The sequence below is a fragment of the Wyeomyia smithii genome, chromosome 3 (assembly GCF_029784165.1).
Source record: "Wyeomyia smithii strain HCP4-BCI-WySm-NY-G18 chromosome 3, ASM2978416v1, whole genome shotgun sequence".
Taxonomy (NCBI): domain Eukaryota; kingdom Metazoa; phylum Arthropoda; class Insecta; order Diptera; family Culicidae; genus Wyeomyia; species Wyeomyia smithii.
This window is the reverse complement of record NC_073696.1, coordinates 68374311-68397627: the sequence shown is the minus strand read 5'-3', so window position 1 is coordinate 68397627 and position 23317 is coordinate 68374311. Positions and strand designations below refer to the sequence as shown.

The following is a 23317-nucleotide window of genomic DNA, read 5'->3' as shown; positions in this document are numbered from 1 at the left end:
AGAAGAACCGGTTTGTTTTAAATTTTAGTATAGCCCGCACAAAGAAGAAAACCACCAATACTGCCAGTCGAAAATTGTCAACAACGGTTCGTTTTGATTCTCGTTCGGCTGATTCATCGCTTTTAGAGGTGATTATTCATCTCCTACTGTTAGTAACAACCACCGCCGTTCACTGTCAGTTCGAAAAGCTCCATTTTTCGTAAAAAACTGAACATATGATAAATTTGACAGCAGCTTTACTAGAGTGGTTTGCGAACACTGCATGTACGGAAAAGTTGTAGCCACAATATAGAAAACGACATTATAGTGATGTACTTATGTTTGGAAACATTTCTTTTTGTTGAAATTAAAACTGTAAAACCCAAACAATAGTCTTCCAGTTTTCAAAAAAAATATTGTGAGCAACACTGCTCTTGAACGATCAACGTCAAAAGACAAGTATAAGGGCATCTTCAGCGGTGGTGCAAATCGATGTTTTGTTTTATTTATTTTTTTTTTTGGAACAAACTCAAATTTACTGAAGCACCGCAATTGCAAATTTTGTTTTATAGGTACCAGATCTGAACTGGGGTGACATTGCGCGTCTCATTTCGAGTAACTCGTACAAAATTAAATGATCACTGATGAGCGTTATGTTATGTTAGAAAATAGAAAAAATCGTTTGAATCGAGCTGCACACTGTCACTCCTGAAAAACTTTGAAACTCGTATACGTTTTGATCTATTTTTGTCACTTTTTGATCTAAAATTTGAAATAAATCGTTCCAAAACCAATTGAATATTACATTTTTAGCTATTTCCATATAAGCGTTTTGCGAGTGATGTGGGATAAACAAAACAAAGATTTTTCACATCAATTCACAATTCATTTTTGTGGTTTTTCCTAAGTAGCCGATGAACAGCTCACGCCTTGGTTCAACTATTTGGTTTGCAGCCATCAGCCACTAGGTAGCCAAATACGTTGGCTATCTAGTCTTCGTTAACCGCCTTAATTGTAGTGGGACTACCAAGAACGATCAGTCTCAAGAGGCCAAAAAAGTGTTCCCCGAAGACACTGAACTGAAAACGTTAAAATGCAGGCTTGTTACAATATTCTCAAAAACGAACCCAAGTTTAAAAAACTGCAATATTCGACGAGATTGATGAAACGAAAACTGAAGACGATTATCTACGCGATCAAATATTTTTCACTTACCTTCGAAGCCCTACTTGCAGCAGAAATTTTTCGATTATACTTATCCATCCTGAAAAATGTCACTGACGTTTGGCTTAAACCATCAAATCCATTAAGTCTCGTGGATATAAAGTGGCTTGCCAAAGCAATCCCTTAATGTATGTAAAAATTATCGAATTTCCGTTTGTTGAATATTGAGTGCTTTTTATAACAAGTCTCATGGGAAACTAATAGCATGGGGTATTGAATCATTCACAAGGTGTCTGCGGTTTAAAACAACAAAATATACAACACCAGTGCGGAGAACGCAAAGTTGGTCTATATTAGTTGGTTCTTTTTAGGTTTCGCTGGTTAAATTTAGTATAAAGTTGTTACAAAAATAGACCGCTGAAGATGCTCTAACAGGAACAAGTGCTGCGTGTAAGTTTTTTTGTCACAATTCAAATTGACAGATCGATGCCCCGTTATACTAGTTATACCACTTTCATAGGTTGTAAAAGGGGCCAGTTTTTGAATCAATTTTTGTTAGCAGTTCCCCCTATGTGCTTAGGGTGTCCATTTTATCACCCCTTCCCCTACATATATAAATTTCAAAAAGAGTATTTTAATGTTTTTATGCACAAAATTATCTTTAAACATTCGTATTTTTTTAAAGTAACATCTCAACTTTTAGCAATATGGTACCTATTACTATTTCCCAAATGTTGTTCCTGAACATTAACAAACATTTAAATGAAAAACAATTACATATCATAAATTTGAATTTTGATTTAGAGGCCAATTGAGCCCAAATAGATATGATTTTGCATGTTTTACATGGTGCTATTTTTACTCAAAAGTCATTCCTGAACATAAACAAACATTTTAATGAAAAAAATCATATATCATAGCTGTGAGACAAATTGAGCTTAAAATATCATGGTTTTGCATTTTTCATGCAGTTTTGTGAAGAATATTTAAATTTTAAATAATCAGATACCTATTAATTTTCCCTCAAATATCTTTCTTAAACATCAACGAACATTTTATTATAGAAAAAATCACAGATCACAGCTTCGGGTTTTGATTTAGAGGCAAATTCAGCTTAAAAAGTCCTAATTTTGCATGTTTCACGTAGTTTTGTGAATAATATCTCGAGTTTTAGTAATCAGATACCTGTTATTTTCCCTCAAATGTCTTTTTTATACATCAACGAACATTTTAGTGAAAAAAGAATCACATGTCATCGCTTTGAATTTGGATTTAGAGGCAAATTCAGCACAAAAAGTCATAATTGTGCGTGTTTTATGTAGTTCCTGTACACCTCAAAGACGAAGGGAATAATATCAATAAGATTAGGCGTTACGGAATTCCATTTTTATATAGTAGATATATTTCGACGAAAATTCAGCTGATATATCAATCTACCGTGAACCAGTGAGTAGTGCCATTCTGCTTGCCGAAGATTTTCAAATTTCTGACAATAACTTGAACCATTTCGCTGACTTTGTCAGCTGTTGGGTTCTCGGCAATAAAATCTAAGTGTGTAGGGTTGCGTGCTGTAAAAAGTGTAACACGGAAGTGTTCAACGGGCTTCAAATGTCTCGATCGATAGATGAAGTTTACTCCATACTCGAGGAACAATAATTGCCATATCCCGTTATTGCTCCGTGTTGCATTCGTTTTTATCAAGACGATCCAATATTGAGTAATGTTTTACGATTTTTATTAAATAAATAAGGCTGATACAAATTTCGATTTTTTTTATGTCCAAGGTTATCAAAGTTAGCAAAGAGGGTGGCAAAAAATAAATAACACCGAGACGAAAAAAAACTTATATCTTTAATCAAAGTTTGTGTGTGTGCAAGTTATGACGTTTGTAACTTGCACTCAAATAAATGTTGAAAAATAACACTTTATTATTATTATTATTTATTTCGCTTGCCTTTTGACGACACTCTCGCTGTCACTGGACTTGTTTGTTGCTAAATACCGCATTTAAGCTGTCGGAAAACCAATAAAATGAACAAAACGGGTTGAGCTTTTTTCTTCTTCCCCTTCCAATATTAAAGATTTTTGAAGGGGGGGGGTGACATAAAATGGAATTAAAATTTGTAACGGCCTAATGAATAATATGTTAGTAAAATTGGATTGAAATTCCGTATATAATATTATTGTGCATGTGATGTTTCAAAGTAAAGGATTTTTCTCCGTGGAGAATAAACTAAATAAGGCTTATTACTGTAGAAACACTCGACTTGTGATTTGTACTCGACAAAAAGTGACAAATTACGCTAACAAAATAACTGTAATAATATTCGTGAAGTACTGCTACTAATACCATGGATAACGTTGCACAACATAGGTTGCAAACAAAAGCTGTTCGCTTTCTTGATTTGCTAAAAAGTGCAATAATTCCAGTGAAGAACTACTGTCATCAATGTTTGCAGTATTATTATTATCACTTGTTTACAAATGACACATTTCAAGTATGCAATCAATTTATCATCCATAGTAAGTTTACAACTGTCAGATTGTTTGATTAAAAAATCTTGATTCACTTCTATTTTACCCAACTTTGCTCAAAAATTGAATAATAATGCGAGCATTTAAAATAAAATAGTGACAATACAGATCGAAGACTCAGCGAGAAAAAAAAAACAACCAGTTTATTGTGTTTTGCAGGGAAAACCTCCTCCAACGGTACATTCACTCGTTTTTGAAGCAACGCAGACAGCTCCTTTGTCATAGTTGTTGATTGTTTACGTGCATGACTTTGTGAAATTCAGTGACCACATGAAAAAAAAAAACAATCGACGCAAAAACATATTCCCACTAGCAAGTACCGTGCATCCTTGTCATGTCAAAACACGAAGTTCCGCTGATGATGGCTTGAGATGGATGATCTCAGCCAGTTAATAACTACCATCATGTTCACTACCACCCACAAACTCAAGGAAAAATCAACTTTCGCGTCTTAATTACCGCTTCGGAAAGTGTGACCGACTTTTTGTACTCTGCGGCGGTCGCCACAACTTCTAAACCGGATACTATTTATAAACGCAAATTTTCATCCTTCTCTCAATCAAATTTTCGTCTCGGTCGGCTGTATGTATATAAGTCTCGGCTACCGAATGGTAGAGAAATTTAAAATAAGACAAGCTGGTAAATTTTTCTCCGCAACTCATTGCGCATACGGAAATAGCTCAGCATCTGTGGGAACGAATCGCCGCTGCGGTTATTGATACCGTTGTTGACGAAGTGACCTATCAGGCGATGGGAAGGTGGTACATTTTCCACCGCACACAGCCATAGCTCTCCTGCCGATATAAACGACCGGTTCACACAAGGCAACCGGCACCGTTGCACACACTGAAAGCACGCCAGCCGAAGACGCGTGATCGGAGCGTGCTGCAAAAGTGCATTTACTTTTAAAACGGTTGAGGATCGGCTGTACAGTATAATAGTGTACAGTTCAATAGAATTTGAGCTTGATTGATGGGATTGATACTTCTTATTCTCGGTGTGTCCACTCGATGTGAGGGGAAACAATTACGACCCAGATTGGTTACTAATCACTAAGTGGCTGCTGCTGCTGCTGGACGGTTTGTTTATCGATAAACATCAAATAACCGCGTACTACTTCTACGAGTTGAAAATCAACGATGTTTACGACCTTCGACAGCCCCTGATTTTTGAGCTTTTTTTGATCATTTGATAGGAAAGTGATTTCTCTATGGTTCTCCGAGGAGGCGCTTTAAAGGGTGGTGATAACAATGACTGCAAAAAAACTGCCAAAGATACCGTCAGAGTTGTTGTTAAGAGGAATATTTACGAAACGATGGGTAGGTAACCATTTCAAAAACCGACATTACTTTGGGAAAACATCATCTAATGAATCCAAATTTGTTGTTCATGAATCAGAACTAGAAGTGAACTGAAACTAATTCTCAAATGTTCATTATTATTGTAAATGTAAAAAAAATATACAGTCAGTTGATAAGCTTACAATTGTACTTGAGTTCGTTAAAAGCTCAACACGTGCTCCACTGATAAGCCAAATCGATTAAATAAAAATGGTGCAATCAATTCGCAATGTCATATTTCATCATTGAAGCTGGATAATTTATTACTATTGCACGTTACATTGTACATGTCAAAGTTAAATCTGAAGTTGCCGTAGGTGTTGTACAAAAACTCTAAAAAAGTTTTTCCTACTCGATTTGACGATCGTGATATGATTTTTTTATAGGAAACTTAATGAAGGACAACCCTTTAATCAATATTCAAACATTAGTCGTGAAGAATAAAATAAAACCATGAAAAACAGAATCACCTATTTAATAGCGGAACATCTAATACGCAATGAGTCACGTAAGCGGATGATTACTGAGTGAAATTTAGGCCATGGCAGCATTCAGACGTCATAGTAAAATAATTATGCACCACAATAGCCCATTTCCTAATCAGCAGCTTACGTGTCTCTCGGCACGACCAGTGTCCTACAACATCCAATCGTAAACAACATTATCACTCACGGGATGACTGACCTACATCATCTCCCCAGCAGAGCATCCTCCGTAACAGTTAAGTTTTTTGACGTAGAACTACGTTTTTCTTTAGCCTACCACATAGGGATGTAAATAGGAAAACTATTAACGAAAAGGGGACGAAATATGTCCCTTTTTAAATGCTTATAAATCGGTTTGTTTTCAACCGATTTCCTTCATTTTTGCAGAAATTGTTTGGAAAATTATACACGCATCCACCCAAATGTAGAAATAATATGAAGTCGATTCAATCAATCAGCATTAACAGAATTTCGTCGTCTCTCAACTGCTCAGTTGCAACATGATGCAACACGCAACAGCGACAAACGAAATCGCTTGCTTGATATTACAAGCCGTAATACGATAGGGGTAATATCGTTGCGTGTGTGAGAGCACCATCGGTGTTTACCAGCTGGATACAAAAATCAAACGCGAATTGTGGAATAATTCGTCTAAAGAACATTAGAGAATGTGACAACTGAACTGAAAGGCGTGGCCTCTTACGTAGCACCCCTCGGCTATAAAAGAGTGTTTCTGGGAAAACTACCTACATTCATTAGTCGGAAGGTGAGCTCGTTGGACCGTCCACAACGTTGACAACAGTAGAAGCAGATACAGCACTCAGAAGTAACAGCGGGTTGCGCCTATGGCTGCCTTCAAATTAAATAAATCACTTGCGCTGTGGTTGGTCATCACGTCTCAGTAGCAGCGCGGTTTTTCTCAGCGTGCCTCGCCAGACTGCCATTATTCCCCCACTGTTGGGGTAGCATAAAGATCGTCATCACCAAATCCAATTTTGAACAGCAAAATTTCAAGGCAAATAAACAAGTAATTGAAAGTTAATAATTTTTGACAACGTAAGCAAGCATTCTGTGCGGATTCTAGCAGTTACATCTGTCGCGGCCGTCTTATTTACAGAAGGTGAAATAGCTTCCACAGTGCATGTTGTCCGAGTATCTTAACTCCCCCACTGTTGGGGCAGCACGAAGGTCGCGAACAGCAACCGATTTTGAACAGCAAAATGCCTTTTGACGTAGAACTACGCTCAACTTTAGCATACCACACAAGGATGCAAACTGAAAAACTGGGACGAAATTTGTCCCTTTTCAAATGCTTATAGGTCGGTTGGTTTTCAACCGATTTCCTTTATACTTGCAGCAAACGATTGGAAAATTATACACGCATCTGCCCAAATGCAGAAAAATGTTGTTTGAATCTACGAGATATTGCACTATTGAAAATTGTCGAGCCTTGTTGAAATAAAAATAACGTCCTCTGATTGGTCGCTTGCTTGCTGTGTGTGTATGATATGGTATCATGTGTGTATGTGTGTATGATATGGTATGATGTGTGTATGGTATAATGATATGGTATGATTTGTGTGTGTGTGCTGTGTATGGTTTTTAACTCGGCACGATCTGCTAACTGCTGAATCCGGTTCACGAAATTCACAACCCTTCATTAGTAGACATTAAATCTCATTACCCAAGTGAAAATATTGGTTTTATCAAAGTTTTATAGCGCTCAATACAGCCAAAAAAGCTCTATAAAACTTTGATATAAACAGTTGTGTTACTAGGGTAATGGAACACTCAATGCATTTGTTAATAGTGTACGTAGTTCTACGTCATTTATGCGGTCGTGTCTTGAATACAACCTCCTACTTTTTTTTGCTGTTATTATTTCACCAAGCTTATCAGCAGTACTAAACCGGCATGGAAGTAATAAAACACGCCGTGAGAATTTCCCCAGACCTGCTAATTACACACCTTCGCGAGGGAATCTCCTCGTGTTTCTGACGTACAACACCCGTGTGGGGCCGTATATGGCCGATAATGATTATCACCTTTCTAGTTGTGCATGACAACAAATCTAGCTGTTCCAGTTCCAGCAGCGTAGCGGGATCAAAGTCTCGTTTCCATTTACATTTTACAAGTACACAAACGAATCCGACTCTGTGGTGTACATGATAGAAAGTTGAAAGATTTTCTGTCAAACAGCTGTTCGCTAGTCAACCGATTGACAGCGATGATGAATCGCGACGGGTAACAGTCAAGCTACTAAGGTAAACAATAAAGGCTGCGTTGTTCTGTCACGGCTAGGTGGCGTGATGTCAAAATTCTTATCGTAGGTTGTGAACAATTAAGCGATTATTATTGTTACAAAATATGATGCCAATCGTTTGACCCTAATTACTAATATTTTTTTGTTACAATGGTCTCAGTAATCTATCGATATTACTTTTGTACTTGATGAAAAATTGTTACTTCATTTTCATTTGTTTTTACGTTTGACTTGGTTCAGCTGACCACATTTTAAATAAAAACGAATTAAATTTGATTTCAAAAACAACAACAAAAAACAAGTGTAATAGTTCAAGTTTAAAATACTACTACATACCTGAACTTTCTACTCCTGATCACATCACCTTCTGATGGCGAATAAATAACTACTCTCAAAGCATCAACGCATCATTCAATTGAAAATAAGCCATCAACTTTCCTAACTCTAGCATCAGATGTTTACAATAAATAAGCTATCCACAAGAGACCATGAGGCGGCACCGTTGACATTAACCGGCACTCCCAATCATCTTGTTTGTTCAGCTCAAAGAATCAATTTATTTAAAATCACTGCAAACCTTGTAAAGGTGAACCCAATATTGCATCATGTTTGTACGGTTTCTTTGTTTGAATTGAATTTCAACTGCCCTTCATATGTTTTACAACCCGAACCCGATCACGCTAAGGACCAGTCAGAGCTATAAAGCAGCACACAAACATTAACAACACTTGAAACACGATTCGACATCTGCTGATCACATTGTCAATTTGAAATGGTTGCGTTGCGATATCATACAACGCCACAAGGTGGACTGTTTGTGAATGGAAAAGTTAGCTATTCAGCATGCAGTAATGAGGAGAGAGGCAGCAACATGCATGCAAATAAGCAAAAACGGTACTGTATATAGCATGGAGTTTAATATTCATAACAAAAATCATATCAGTGATCCCTATGTGTGTGTAGAAACAGTTTATTGGGTGCTGGTAAAGTTAACACTTTACTTGAACTGTTTGTGGAAATATTCCTTACGCATCTAATCGACTTCAACGGTAGTTTTCCACTACAGCAACCAGTCTCAATGATCAGCTGTCTCCATCACAGCAAAATCTAAACGAAACAGAGTGGACAGCTGAGACAAACTTACACGTTCAAGGTTCTAGTATTGGTTGATTGCAGGAGCACCGATGATAGTTGTTCCCGGTTGGTGATTATCGTAGACGTTTTATATAACCAGCAAACTTCATGAAAGTATCACAATTCGAACTTTAAATTCACGCACTGATTCGCAATTACAGTACAAGTACACTTGAGAACTGGTAAATATTCGCTTACGTGTCACTTTTGAACGACAAAATTGGATTCCAAGTATTATCACAAATATTTACATCGAAGGATTTTGAACGTTTCACATTAAAACCGCAGTAGAACTTCTAGGAATTATAATTCACCGAAAAAAACCTCCAAGTTTTCAACTAACTTACGCTATTCCTGCTGCGACAGGAATCAATCGTTGTATCGCGCTGATCAAATGCAGACTAACTCGTCTACCGGTTGACTAAATTGGTTTTTACCATATCGGTGCGGTAAGGCTAGGCTATGTACTCAAGTGTCAAGGGTTTGTCACTTGCACTAGCAGTTTGTTTTGGTATGTGGCGACGCGATAAAACCGTATCGTATTAACAAACGGTGACGTATCAAGTGAGTGGATGTTTTTTTTCTTCAATCGAACGTGTATTCGAACCCTTTGTATTCGAATTTTGGACGTAACGTTTAATGCTCGAGCAATTTGTGATCGAAGTGGTCAAACGACTGTTTAGTATTACTCGAAACATTTTTGCTACTGATCAGTGAGAAATCTCGCGTAATTTTTCAAAAGGACCTAAGTAACAATGAGAGATTCTCTCCTCTCTCACTTTGTTTCGTTAATTACGTCGCCATTTTAAATATTTTCCAAGCTTTCTTCCCTTTAATCGAGAGAATGTTATACTGTCTTGCTTACTATTCATTGAGTGTTATGAAATATGGAAAATATAAGTAAAGTAAAGATATAATATGGGTAATATGGAAAATATAAGTAAAGTAAAGAATGTAAAACAAAGAGAGTCTCTCAATGTTAGATAGGTCCTTTTGAAAAATTACGCGAGAAATCATCATTTTTCGTATTTATGTTATAGTTTGGATATACGTTACCTGTGCTTTTAACTATTATAACTTTTAGGTTAAAAAAAATCTTGTTGTCAATTTACTCTATTTGTAGTTGTTTGTAATTAAGTACCTAACTTTTCCACTTTATTCTGTAAATTCATTTGAATACAGATTGTCATGTCGGGTTTGAAGGAATTTTCGAGAGGGAAATTTAATAAATAGAAGTCGAATTTCAATAACAAACAACTAATCAACAAACATTTACCGACAAACATGCAAAGCACATAAGTTATAAAAGTGATATTATTGATAAGTCGATCGTTGTCAGTATCAAGGCGAGTCACCCTAGTCTTTCCGCTGTGGTTGAAATGTCTTTAAAGTTTCGTAATTTTACTTTTGAATAAATTGAACTTGAATTTAGAATACTTCCTTCTAGAAATAATCTTATACATAAATGAGAAATTCCCTAACGCAGTTGATCTTATTGATATTGTTTTCTAAATGCTTTAAATGGCCAAAAATACCTGGTATCGCCATTTCCAGAGCCAGGATAAAACCCAGAGGACGGAAATCATCTCCAGATGTTTTTTATAAATTCAAATCTACGTCTTCAGGTTTCTGGTCAATTATCCTTTAATAAGGATATTTCCGGAACCGCATTGATGCCAGGAATAAATTTGAGACGCCACTTTGAAATCCGAGAAGCGAAATTGAACACTGAAATCCAGCGAATGAATTTAAATTTTAAATACTTTTTGCCGAGCAACAACGGATACTATCGACTAGTGTTTTGATAAAATGATTAAAATCGAGTCAATAGTTCACCAGTTATGAATTTAAAAAGCTCTTCATTCGCACTTTTATTACTAACAATATCACTATTGAGAGCAAGTGATATGATTATTATAATTCGTGATTGTATGCATGCCCTTCCTTTCAACGCTTACTGTTCCGAGCCTCGCTACCCCCGGCCAATATTATCGCCAATTGCAATTCCCTGGAGAGGTTTCAACTAAATGGACCTCTAATCAGTTTGATTGTGAAAGGGATTTATGTTTGTCAAGAGGTATTTGGCAAGGTTTTGTATAATGCAATGTGAAAGAAGAGTTAATGGGGAGCCTGAGAATTAACCCATGCTTAAGTTTGTTGACATCGAATGGCCTAATTCTACTAAGATTCGAGCCCACGACTACCCGCTTGTCAAAGCGTGCTGTGTCACCTACCTTATTTTTTGTATTTAAGTAAATTCAATTGAAAACATGACAAAAATTATAAAAATTCCATAGGTTTTGCATTCGGAAGTACAAGTAATTGATTCTTTGGTATTTTTCCTAAAACTAGAAAAAATAATATCTTTTTATTCGATTCAAAAACATCAAAGAATCGATGAACTGGAGGAACTGGTTAACCTAACGCCCCAACAAAAAACACGGGTCTGTTTTTTTTTTTTTTGTATGGAGATTAATACCTGCAATGTTGAGCACAATATAAAACCCTTTGGGTGACCAATTCCGAAATAGTTCTTTCCACAGGTGGAGTCAAATGTAACCATCAGAATGAAGCCAAGAGCCAATAAGCCAATGAAGCCATAAAGAACGGCAAACAATGCAAAGAGTGTATTTTTCTATGGAAAACATAAAAAATATTGAACATGATTGCGATATTCACAATTGCAGTATTGGAAAATGTTTGTCTTGATAAGCTCTGAAAATCGTGCGAAAACAGTTTCCGATTTCCGTCTGAAATAAAAGATTGCCTGGGATATACGATTTTTTTGAAAGTAAGTCTCCTCATCAATCGAGTTTTTGCCTTGCTCTTAGAAAGGTATAGCAATCATTTGCAAAACCGAAGATATAAAAGTGCCCCCAAGGTGCGAATGGCATATGTCACTCGACTCAGTTCGACGAGCTGAGACAGAATTGATTTTAAATTAACGGGCTACTGATTTCACAAAATTAGTGTCAAATGAAAGGACTAGCTGCCTCATAACATCCTATTGAATTTCATTGTAATCAGACTGTAACTTTGTCTGTAATGTATCAAAATGTGAAATTCACGTAATTTCGTTATATCACAAACCACACAATCGATTTAAACAATTTTGGAATCAAATGACCGTGCTAGTTAAGGGTTAACTAAAGCATTTTATATTGGATGGTTCAGAAGAAACCTGTTCCGATGACTTTTCAAATTCATTCGTCTTCCCCAAGAAGGCTGGACTAATTTCAACAATCTTAATGTCAATTGAAAGATTTGGTTGCCATTTCATTTATTTATAATCGAACTTTTATTTCAACCGTTATGTATTAAATTCTGAAAACAACGAAAGTCTATTAACTCAAAGAATACACGACTTAATTGAACACCACTACGGGCTGTCTCTCAAACGTACAAATAGCAAATTTCATAACAATTTGATACGTGGTTCAAAAGTTATGGAAAGAAACGAAATTGATTGATCAAAATATATTGTACTATTTGAACGTTCCCCACGGCGCTCCCACAGACCGTTATTATAAAAAAAAATGCACCAAAGAATCTGAGTACACCATTCGATTCGTTATGTCGTCCAGAATCTCTGGTCAAAATTTCAAAATCGTCGTACGGTACATTTTTGAGTAATGCCCTTTCGAAGGTCGTGAAGTACAAAAAAATGATATTAAAACGACGAAATACTCAATGTAAAGCACGTTTTTCAGCCACAATGTTATGAAACAACTTCCAAAATAGTGTCTACACATTCCAAATATTATATTTCAAGACATTTACAATTGGTGGAAAGATTTATTTGAAAATCCCACAGTGCACAGTGGTCTAAATTCGAAAAATCGTGACCGTTCTAGATTTGACTATGAAAAATTGATTTTATGTACTCAATGTCTTCAGCAAAATTGTTTCATAGAACAAGGCCTTACTTTTAGCGTTTTAGGTTTTTCGATCAATCCCTCTAGTAGTTAGATAAAAAAATTATTTTTTCTAATTTTCAATATACCGGATTGCTTCCTTCAGCAAAGTTGTGGAAAATTTTAAAAGAAAAACAATTGCTGAATACTACGATGTCCTATCTGTAGGTTGAACATGACGAAATAAAGTTTTTTTGTGGAACAACCCTCCTTAAAATCAGTGTTTTGTCTATAATTTCGTCTGTAATGGTCAGAATAATGCAAAATATTCTAAGAATTTATGCATTCAACTTAGCTTTCCTCAAGACTCAGAGACAACTCTATTTTGTCGTGTTCAACGTACAGATGGGACATCGCAGTATTCAGCAATTTTTTTCCTTTTAAAATTTTCCACAGCTTTGCTGAAGGAAGCAATCCGGTATATTGAAAATTATAAAAAAATATTTTTTTATCTAACTGTTAGGTGGATTGATCAAAAAACCAGAAACGCCAAAAGTAAGGTCTTGATCTACAAAACTATTTTGCTAAAGACATTGAGTACATAAAATCAATTTTTCATAGTCAAATCTAGAACGATCACGATTTTTTAAATGTAATCCTTGGAACGTGTAGAAACTATTTTGGAAGTTGTTTCATAAAATGCTGACTGAAAAACGTGCTTAACATTGAGTATTTCGTCGTTTTCATATCACTTTTTTGTCCCTTACGACCTTCGAAAGGGCATTACTCAAACATGTACCGTATGATGATTTTGAAATTTTAACCAGATATTCTAGACGTCATAACGAATCGAATTCTGTACTCAGACTCTTTGGTGCATTTTTTTATAATAACGGTCTGTGGGAGCACCGTGTCCCGGTATTGCTCTTGATAAAAGTGTTTGATATTAGGATGCATTTTTTTATTCCGAAATTTCTTCAGCACAAATAGAACGTCAACGTTTCGCCTTTCTCCTAGAAAGGTATAGCAATCACTGAAAAAACCAAAGGTATAAAAGTGCTCCAAAGGATCGAATCTCGTATATCAATCGACTTCGACGAACTTAACATTTTCTGTATGTTTGTGTGTGTATGTATGTAACGCTCTCCCAATCTCACTCGATTTTCTCAAAGATGGCTGGACCGATTTCCATGAAATTAATTGCAAATGAAAGGTCTAGTTGCCCCATAAGACCCTATTGAATTTCATTGTAATCAGATTTTTGGTTTCGAGGTTATGTATCAAAATGTGAAAATCACAAAACTTCATTATCTCAGAAACTACACAACCGATTAGAACAAAATTGGTATCAAAAGAACGGGCTTCCTTTTTTGAACCATTTGTAAAATAATTTTATAATAATTGGACATGTAGTTCAAAAGTTATGCAAAGAAACGTGTTTCAAAGACTGTTTAAATTCACTCACTTTTCTCAGAGATGGCTGGACCGATTTTTACAAAATTAGTGTCATATGGAAGGTCTTGTTGCCCCATAAGACGCTATTGAATTTCATTGTTATTGTAGTTTAACTTTGTCCGTTATCTATAATAATGGGAAATCAGGCTATGACAAGAAACATGTTTCTAAGACTGCTTGAACTCACCCACTTTTCTCAGAGATGGATGGACCGATTTTCACAAAATAAGTTGCAATAGAAAGGTCTAGTTGCCTGATAAGACCCAATTGAATTTTATTATATTCGAACTGTAACTTTGTCTGTTATGCATCAATATGTAAAAGTTATGAGACTCCATTATCTCAGAAACTACACAACCGACTTAAACCAAATAGGTATCAAATAAATGGACTGTCTTCAAAACCCCTAAATAACGATTTTATGATGATTTAACATGTACTTCGACGGTTATGAAAAGAAACGTGTTCAGAAAACTTTTTTTAAATTCACTCGTTCTGCCAAAGAAGGCATGAATGATTTCAACAAACTTTGTTTTAAATTGAAGGTTTAGTTGCTTTATTGGCACCCGTTTCATTTGATTATAACACTAGTTGACAAAATCGAAAAAAATGCTGCTCTAAAGCTCACAATAGTTGCCCTAAAAAGAAAAAAATTCACAGAAAAAGCTAAAAATTTTCATTTTATCTTAGTTTGACCTTCGGGGCCAAACTTGTGTTGACCAGTGTAATCGGACTTTTATTTTAAATTGTAAAAATATTAAAAGTCTATTCTCCCAAAGATTACACGACTTATTTAAAGAAAACAGGTGTCAATGAACAGGTTGTTCCTCAAACTTACAAAGAATCAAAACCCCAAGGTTGTTTAAAACTACCTGCTTTGATCAAAGTTCGAAATTAGGAGTTATTATGATAGAAAAACTATTTATTTAGTACAAATATTACGTCAAGTTTCAAATACAATGCTCCCATCATTCCTTCAAATACAACACCAATATTCTAAATTCCAAAAAGTGAATATACCTTTATTGGATTATATTTGGCAATTGGAAGATTTTTTCCAGAAACCGGAAGTTGCAAATTCGGATTTCGGATTCGTAGCCTCTGAGCATTATCCCGGGTACTGGAAATCTCATATTAGGTAGTGTTTGCCCCTTTTAGACTGGTTTCCAGAAACCGGAAGCTACTGTCTAGAAATTCAAAATGGCGTCTGAAGAAGATTTCTGCCTCATGGTATCATACCGCTTGCCCAAATCGTATTGAATGATATTTGTCACTTTCGGCTCTTGATCGAAAATTTCGGCAATTTTATGATGGATTTTATGATTTTATAATTATCAGGCAACCAGAATGACCACTTCTGGATTAAAAATGGTATTTGAGGTCGGATTCTGGCCACTGGGTACAATCCAGATTTCAAGAACCCATATTGATTGGAATTTGCCCATTCATTGGATGCCCCTCAGAAACGATCAGTGATATCAACTGCGTTAAATAATTTCATTTTCACTGATAAGATCATTCAAATTCAAAGGAACAACATTTAATTATAAATTATTTGAAATCCACTGACTAAAGTTGACATAAACAATCTTAATATTTAAACGCAGTATATGAGTACAACTCGATTATACCACGATCAAAAACAAAATCGCATCATATATTTGAAAGAATTTAATGTTATTTTCATGTATATGAGTTAATGTATGTTTATATGTGTGTGAATGTTATATTTTAAATGTTCGGTATAGTTGTGCTGTTGGCTGCCAAAAATTTGTTGTTTAGAATGAATAATAAATCCAGCAGAAATTATCAAGGTGTATTTTTTTAACGTGTTGGTGTAAATCTATTTAAACAAATAAAAAGTTCGAATGAGAAAGGCTGGGTCTCACCACTAGGTGGATTAATTTAGGTTTTTCTTCAATTATAACTTCAAATACAACATCAATATTGTAGAACCCAAAGAGTGAATATACCTTTATTGGATTGAATTCGGCAATTTAACGTTGTTTTCCAGAAACTATAAGTCGCAAAATCGGATTTCAGAATAAAGTATGGAGTTGATTCCCGGCATCTAAGCATTATCCCGGTTCTTGAAAAACTCACATTGTGTAATTAACCTGGAAGCTACTATCCAAAAATTTGAAATGGCATCTGAAGTTGATGTTTGGCCTCTGGGTATCATACTGTTCCACATATTTTCATATTGAATGATATTTGGTCTTTTTTGGCTGTTTTTTTTTTAGAAAATTGGAGTGTTCGTGTGAATCTATTTAAACAAATAATATGGTCGAATGAGAAAGGCTGGGTCTGACCGCTAGGTGGATTAATTTAGGTTTTTTTATAATTATTATTGGACCGATTGATTTTACATGATAATATGCGGGAAACCCTTTCGAATATGATAGTATTTTTATAGTGTTTCACAATTGAAAAGGAAGGCTGAAAGCGTGCACGCCGTTTGGGTTGTCAGTTTACTTTATCGAGAAATAGTTTTTTGTCCTCATGTCCCTACTCACCTTTGAATAAATACAATAGATTGTCTCTCTGTGTTCTTTTAACCTCGAAAAAATAAGAATAAAAACCTTTTCAAGCCACTGACGAGGAGACTCGCTTGAAGCAAATCAATTCATTTATTTTATGTGCTGTTTGTGAACTCGAGCGGACATTTAAGCGATCTTAGTATCCAGTTGCCCTAAAATATATTTCATGCCAAATGTCTAAAAGTTATCTGATACTTCGAATAAGATGTTCACCTTGAGGCAAATCCTCGACAAGATTCGAGAACACAAGTTGCAAACACATAGTCTATTTCTAGACTTTAAGGCGGCGTACGATTCAGTGAAACGCAACCTTTTCTGGTAGGTTATACAGGGGTTAGACAAAATGATTGAGACAGTCAATTTTTTGTCAATTTTTGAATAGCCAGAACTTCCCGAAAAATGAATCAATTCTGATGAAACTGGTTTCATTTTACTAGAAAACTATCCTAGTTCCCATGAATTACTAGGGAATTTGACGGGACCAACGGACACCGGGAATAATCCAGATTCAAGGAGTGTGTGTCAAAATGTGGATTCTTGCAACGCTTATAACTTTTTCTGACATCTTGTTTCTTTTAGGTTTATATGTTTACAACAAACTAGAATTCATCACGAAAGGTAGAAAATCTGTCGAAAACCATTGAAATATGAATTAATTGAGTATGGGTGTTGTAATTATCAAGTTTTTTCTCTAGTTGCGTACCATTTTCCTTGGGCACCCTAGCAGAACTCAATGAAATTTTGTGGGTGTGTAGGCCGAAGCAACTTTGCAAACATTTTTTTGAAAATTTATCTGGACTAACATTTGAAAAGGTTTGAAGTATTTAAACCTCTTTCTTATAAATCAACATATCTAAATAATGACGAGAGATAGAGAATGATTGTCAATGGATAACTTCTAGAAAATTATCTGAAGTTTTATTTAAAAATATTAAAAAAATTGAATTTCAGATCCTACACTGAAAAAAATATATATTTAAAATAAACAAAGTGATTTTAGAAATATCGGTTTTTTGAGATTTTTTTAAAATGAAGGTTTTTAGATAGACAATTCAGTTGCCTAAAACTCTTCAGAACAAACCACAGAGCAAACTCTTAAAGAAAAAGTTTTTCTAACAAAAACTACTATGTACCCAACAGCAGAAAAACTGCAAAAACATACTTAATTAATTCATATCTCGTTGGTTTCTCGACGGATTTTCAACCTTTGGGTACCAATGAACTCGGAATGAATTCTAGTTCATTGTAAACTTATAAACCTAAAAGATACAAGATGTTAGAAAACGTTATAAGCGTTGCAAGAATGGACATTTCGACACACATTCCTAAAATCCGGAATATTTCCGGTGTCATTTGGTCTTGCAAATTTCTTAGTAGTTCATGGAAACTAGAATATTTTAACAGTAAAATGAAACTGGTTTCATCAAAATTGATTGATTTTTCGTAAAGTTTTGACTATTTAAAGATTGACAAAATTTGGCCTGTCTATTCATTTTGTCTACCCCCTGTATTTAAACATCGATTCCCAACAAGACTGACTGCCGGCGTTCGTTGGTGATGCAGTGGCAATGAATAGGGATCTTTTGGTACACTCTTTGCGTGTGACAACGGATTGAACCGCAGGGTAAAGAGCCGAACTGCGGCAGGGAACAGGACTTATAACGGATTGCGTGGCCAACTTAGGCCCCGCTGCGCTGTACAGGACACTGATCCACCCGGTGGAGCACTACGGACAATAACCGTGCTTCGTGGAAGGAAGCCGATCGGCGAGCGCTTGAGGTCTTCGCGCGTAGAATCTTGCGATCGATAGGGTAACGGGGGTATTTTGGCCAGCTTTGGGAAGTGTTCGCACAGTTCATTGAAAACAAACACAATTCTCCAACATAAATACCTACTCTATTATACCATTGTTAAAAGCTAAGTGTCTATTTTAATATACACCGTTCAACAATGTAATTTTTAGTAAATTTTAGGCATCTAAAAATGAAATGATTTGGCTCACAGTGGTTTGACAGGCATGCTCATCTAATTTCATGTCGTTAAATGTGATAAATTAAGAAGTAATTACCTGTAAATTGTCACAAGCTGGTTCTTTGTTCACGTGCAACGGCCGAACGGTAATCAAAAAGATGTCAAAACTTGGCATGGTCAAAATATGTTTGCTTCAGAAAGAGGCAAACATATTTCAGCCATGCGTTTAACCACTTTTTCAACTTTTTCCAACATGTTAGAGTATACAAACTGTTCCTATGACATTTTATTGATGTTACTACAACAACGAATTGTTTCAAAAGCATACATATTTGTTACAATAGCTTCCGGACGTTGACTTGTATATTACCACTTCCTCTTGACTTTGGGTTGACTCAGCCATGACTTTGAATATGTATGAAGTAATTCCAAAATAACACTACCTAGAGCCAGTTTTTCGCCGAAAATTATAGTGTAGTATGATTCTTAGGTGTGTTATTCAATGTTGCATGTATAGTTTTCTAATATTCATTGATTTCTCAGATAAAATGCGTAAAATGTTACCGGGTGGGCCAAAATATGCATGTGGGCCAAAATACCCCCGTTACCCTACTCGGTGGCAAACAAAAAATGGCGGATGAGCGGCTTGCACATGATATTAAGTAGAGACCCGGATAGGGGCCGATGACTTCGAAGCAGACCCCGCGTCTGGTGAGGAGCAGCCCGAAAACGGGTGTTCTGGATTCGGCATAAGATCTCTATGATCTGTCGTCATATAAGTAAAAAAAGTAAGTAACTTTAAAACATTCATTTGTATCTTTTGAGTTGAAATTTGGTCCTGGAACCTAGATACTTTTGGCATTTCGTAAGTTTTCCATATAGGTTCTGAAAGTCAGCTTTTATTCTTATTAAATCCCAAAACGATGCTTAAATGATACAAGCAGTGAAACGAAATGAGTAACATTCATAGCCAATTGCATTTACTTTAAATTTTCTCCATGGTTTACAATGATTGCTTTGATTAGCCATCGCATGAAAAAGTATTGATACCCGACAATATTATCTTTGACAGTTTCGATACCAACTATAGATCTTTGCACGATGACATTATTTGACAGTTCCGGAAGGTAAATTTTGCAGGCTTAGAATTATTTTCGATGGAGCCGAAAGAGGTTTTTGTTCTAATGCATTTCAGGATTAACCTACTCATATCAAAATATGTTCATTATAACTTGTTTCTCATGCGAGAAAAGTCACAATCTTCATGAAACAAAAATTATTCGATTTATCGCTCCAAATTCTAACGCCTTCTGGAACTGCCAATAGAGTGAAGTCAGGACGCTTCCTCCAATGATATATTCAGTATATCAAGTAAGAGTACAATTTTTAAATGTGTTTCTTTAGTTAGAAAACTCTTTCTGCAATCTGACAAAGTTTTCTATGCGAAGTTTCAGAATGAATCAATGTTGTATGTTGAAGTATATAAAAATAAAAAAACACGAATTTTGAAGAACTACGCCATGTGTTTTTTAGTTTATTTGAATATTTCCTCATTCGCAAGCATAACTTGATAAACAGAATTGAGATGTTAAGTTCAATATATCCAAATTTTGACTATATACTTTGTGATGACTTGCTAGCTTGTACTAACTTGATTATTTACAACGATTTTACAAATAACGCAGAATTTATATTTCTTTCACAGGAAAGATTGTTTTCTCGACAGTAAATTTTCTCGACCCATGTAACTCATGTATATGGCTTTTTTAGCTCTCAACGGTAGAAACCTAGGCTTGCACTTGGGGAATCCAGCCGTATTAAAACGATTGAACTGTGTTTGACAAAAACAGACGTTCTAAATGACTCTCGCAGTAAAGCATGGTCATAATTTGAAGTAATTTTAGTTCTTATCAGTAATTTAGCTAACCACCTTAAAACCAGTTAATCCAGTTCTGTCAATGTAATAGTTTTCATCTCCATATGATTTGAGACAATAATTTCCACTTTATCAGGTTCACTTTAGAATAAGTTATATGTTACGTTGATAGAGTAAAAACAGGTAAAATAGAGAAAATTTGGAAAGGACTACGATTTTTACTTAAAAATATAGGATTATTGAGAAAAATGTGTTATAACAAAAAAAATTAGTCCAAGGTTCAAGTTAAAACAGTTGCATGCTGCTATTTGATTAATAATAAATTATTGTTGTTAAAAATATTAGTATAAACGCACAAGCACAGTTCAAAAATACAGTAAAGATCTAAAAACTAACAACGATTGCATCACTCCAGAATACGTCAAGAGAATAGAAATATTTCAAACACGTTGCATAATCGATTAAGAAGAAAGTAAACATTAGAACTGTCCAGAGAACTTACTTTTCCATAATATGTCTAGTCAAGCCCTAGAGGCGAATTTAAACTACGAAACTGTAGTGCCAATGAACTTGAGTGCCCGCGGTTATTTCGAATAAGTTTCCAATTGTCAGTTTTGTTACCAATTCAAGCGTGATAGATTCCCACGAAAACAGCTTGACGAAAAAACTGTGCTTTTTCGTGTGCACTCAGTTCTCCATCGCAACAACGGCCTACGTAAAAACACTAATCTGACATCTCAAGGTCACAATAGAAGTCAAATGAAAAACTTTTCACTTACAGATGGTAATGGTATCCGGCTTAGCCTGTGCTGGATACTAAAGGTGATACTGTTGACGATTGTTTTCTCAGAATTAGAAAAAAATATTTATATCATTGAACACGTTTGATTGCACACTTCACTAGTAATTTTCCCCCAAAAAGCAAAAGGTTCTGCAGTGTAATTTACCCGCAAGCAAACAACAAGTTAGGGTTAGTACACGCGAACTCGATAACAAGAAATGCTCGCCAATTGCACGAATTTTAATTATTAAGTTTGCAGAAAAACAACGGAAAATTTGCCGACTTCAAAGTCACTGTCAAGAAAAACAGACTGTTGTTCAATAAAATCACAATTAATGTTTTTCTGCTCTGTCCGAGGACGAAACGCCGAATCATACGGAGGTGCACCTTTGATTTGTGAGTACCGAGAGCCGTGGCGTGCCACTCGTTGTTGGGTCAGCCTAAATGAAAAACCACACATACCATCTCACTCACGGTGGTAGGTCGTGCAACCGAGACTAACTTCGCGTGCAATCGATCACGGCACGGAGGAGGATTGCCCCGCCGAAGGGTTGACGGTTGGGTGGAATTTTTCGAGATGACAGTTGTATGCAGCGTTGCCAGGTCATTTTTTCAAAAATCTGGAAAAGGCAAAATAAAAATCTGGAAGAAATCTGGCAGTAATTTCGTGGGGTGAAAGGTTAATTTTTCGAATAAAAGTCTTGGGGTACGCAAAATTTGAGGTGACAAAATTGCAAAACTTCGCGCCAAAATTGAAGTGATGACCTTTTTGCGGAACAGAGAAAATAAAATCTGGATAAAATCTGGATCATCCATGAAAAATCTGGATAATTTGACATCAAAGCTGTCTACCTGGATACATGTTCAAAAATCTGGATAATCCAGCAAAATCTGGATACCTGGCAACGCTGGTTGTATGCCGCCGGCAGTACGCATGATTCAGTCGGAGTTGGCAGTGCTCTGCGCATGACTCCCGCCTCGAAGTAAAACTTTTACCATTATATGGGAGTTTGTGTTTTGTTGATAATTAATTTCGTTTCCACGCGGATCGATTTTGTTACGTAAAAGAGGTGAAAATCAGAGGACGTCTTTGATCGTGCGAAGTTTAACATTTCGAAAGTAGTGACATTATTGGTCTTTCCACAGGAGATAGAGTAGGCAGGCGGAGTTCTCCGGCATTTGCATGAATTTGTTTTTATTTTCATTCTCTTTACCGGTTGTAAACATAGTGTTACTTTGTGCAACAATTCAGTTCGCTCACGCAAACATTTGCAGTACTTGTTCAGCTTCATGCATACAAGTGTATGACCTCCCCATTTACAGTGAGGCTCCCATTTGTATGGCTTGAAAGACGATAAATTAGTAATAGGGGATGTGATTTATTGTACAATCACGGGAACATAACGCACTGGCTTTATTTTTGCCTTTCTCCTAGAAAGGTATAGCAATCACTGGAAAAACCAAAGGTATAAAAGTGGTCCCAATGGCCGAATGTCATATACCACTCGACCCCTTTCGACGAACTGAGCATTTTCTGTATGTATGTATGTATGTGTGTATGTGTGTATGTGTGTGTGTGTATGTGCAACTTTTTTTTCTCACTCACTTTTCTCAGAGATGGCTGGACCGATTTTCATAAAATTAATTGCAAATGAAAGGTCTAGTTGCGCCATAGGTTGCTATTGAATTTCATTGTAATCGGATTTTTAGTTTAGAGGTTATGGTTCAAAATGTAAAAATCACGAAACATCAATATCTCAGAAACCACACAACCGATTTCAATAAAACTGGTTGCAAATGATCGGGCTATATCCAAAACCCTTAACTTTTAAATTTCGTTATGATTGAACATATGGTTCAAAAGTTATGTAAAGAAAAGTTATCCTGAGGTTGTTTAAACTCACTCATTTTTCTCAGAGATGGCTGGACCGATTTCCACA

The 23317-nt window shown here is 35.7% G+C and overlaps 1 protein-coding gene across 2 annotated transcripts in view; it reads right to left on the bottom strand.

Annotated features, from left to right (window-relative positions):
* LOC129732816 (uncharacterized) overlaps nucleotides 1–21307 on the bottom strand; it is a 57475-nt gene extending 36168 nt beyond the window's left edge. Inside the window, exon 1 of one of the 2 annotated variants that reach the window (XM_055694092.1) lies at nucleotides 21099–21307. In XM_055694092.1, the coding sequence (XP_055550067.1) occupies nucleotides 21099–21106 (8 nt within the window). In that variant the 5' untranslated portion in view covers nucleotides 21107–21307. Of the gene's footprint in view, nucleotides 1–8910; nucleotides 9308–21098 lie in introns of those variants that run through there. The other variant, XM_055694093.1, reaches the window with a different exon arrangement.
* Between the last annotated feature and the right edge of the window lie 2010 nt (nucleotides 21308–23317).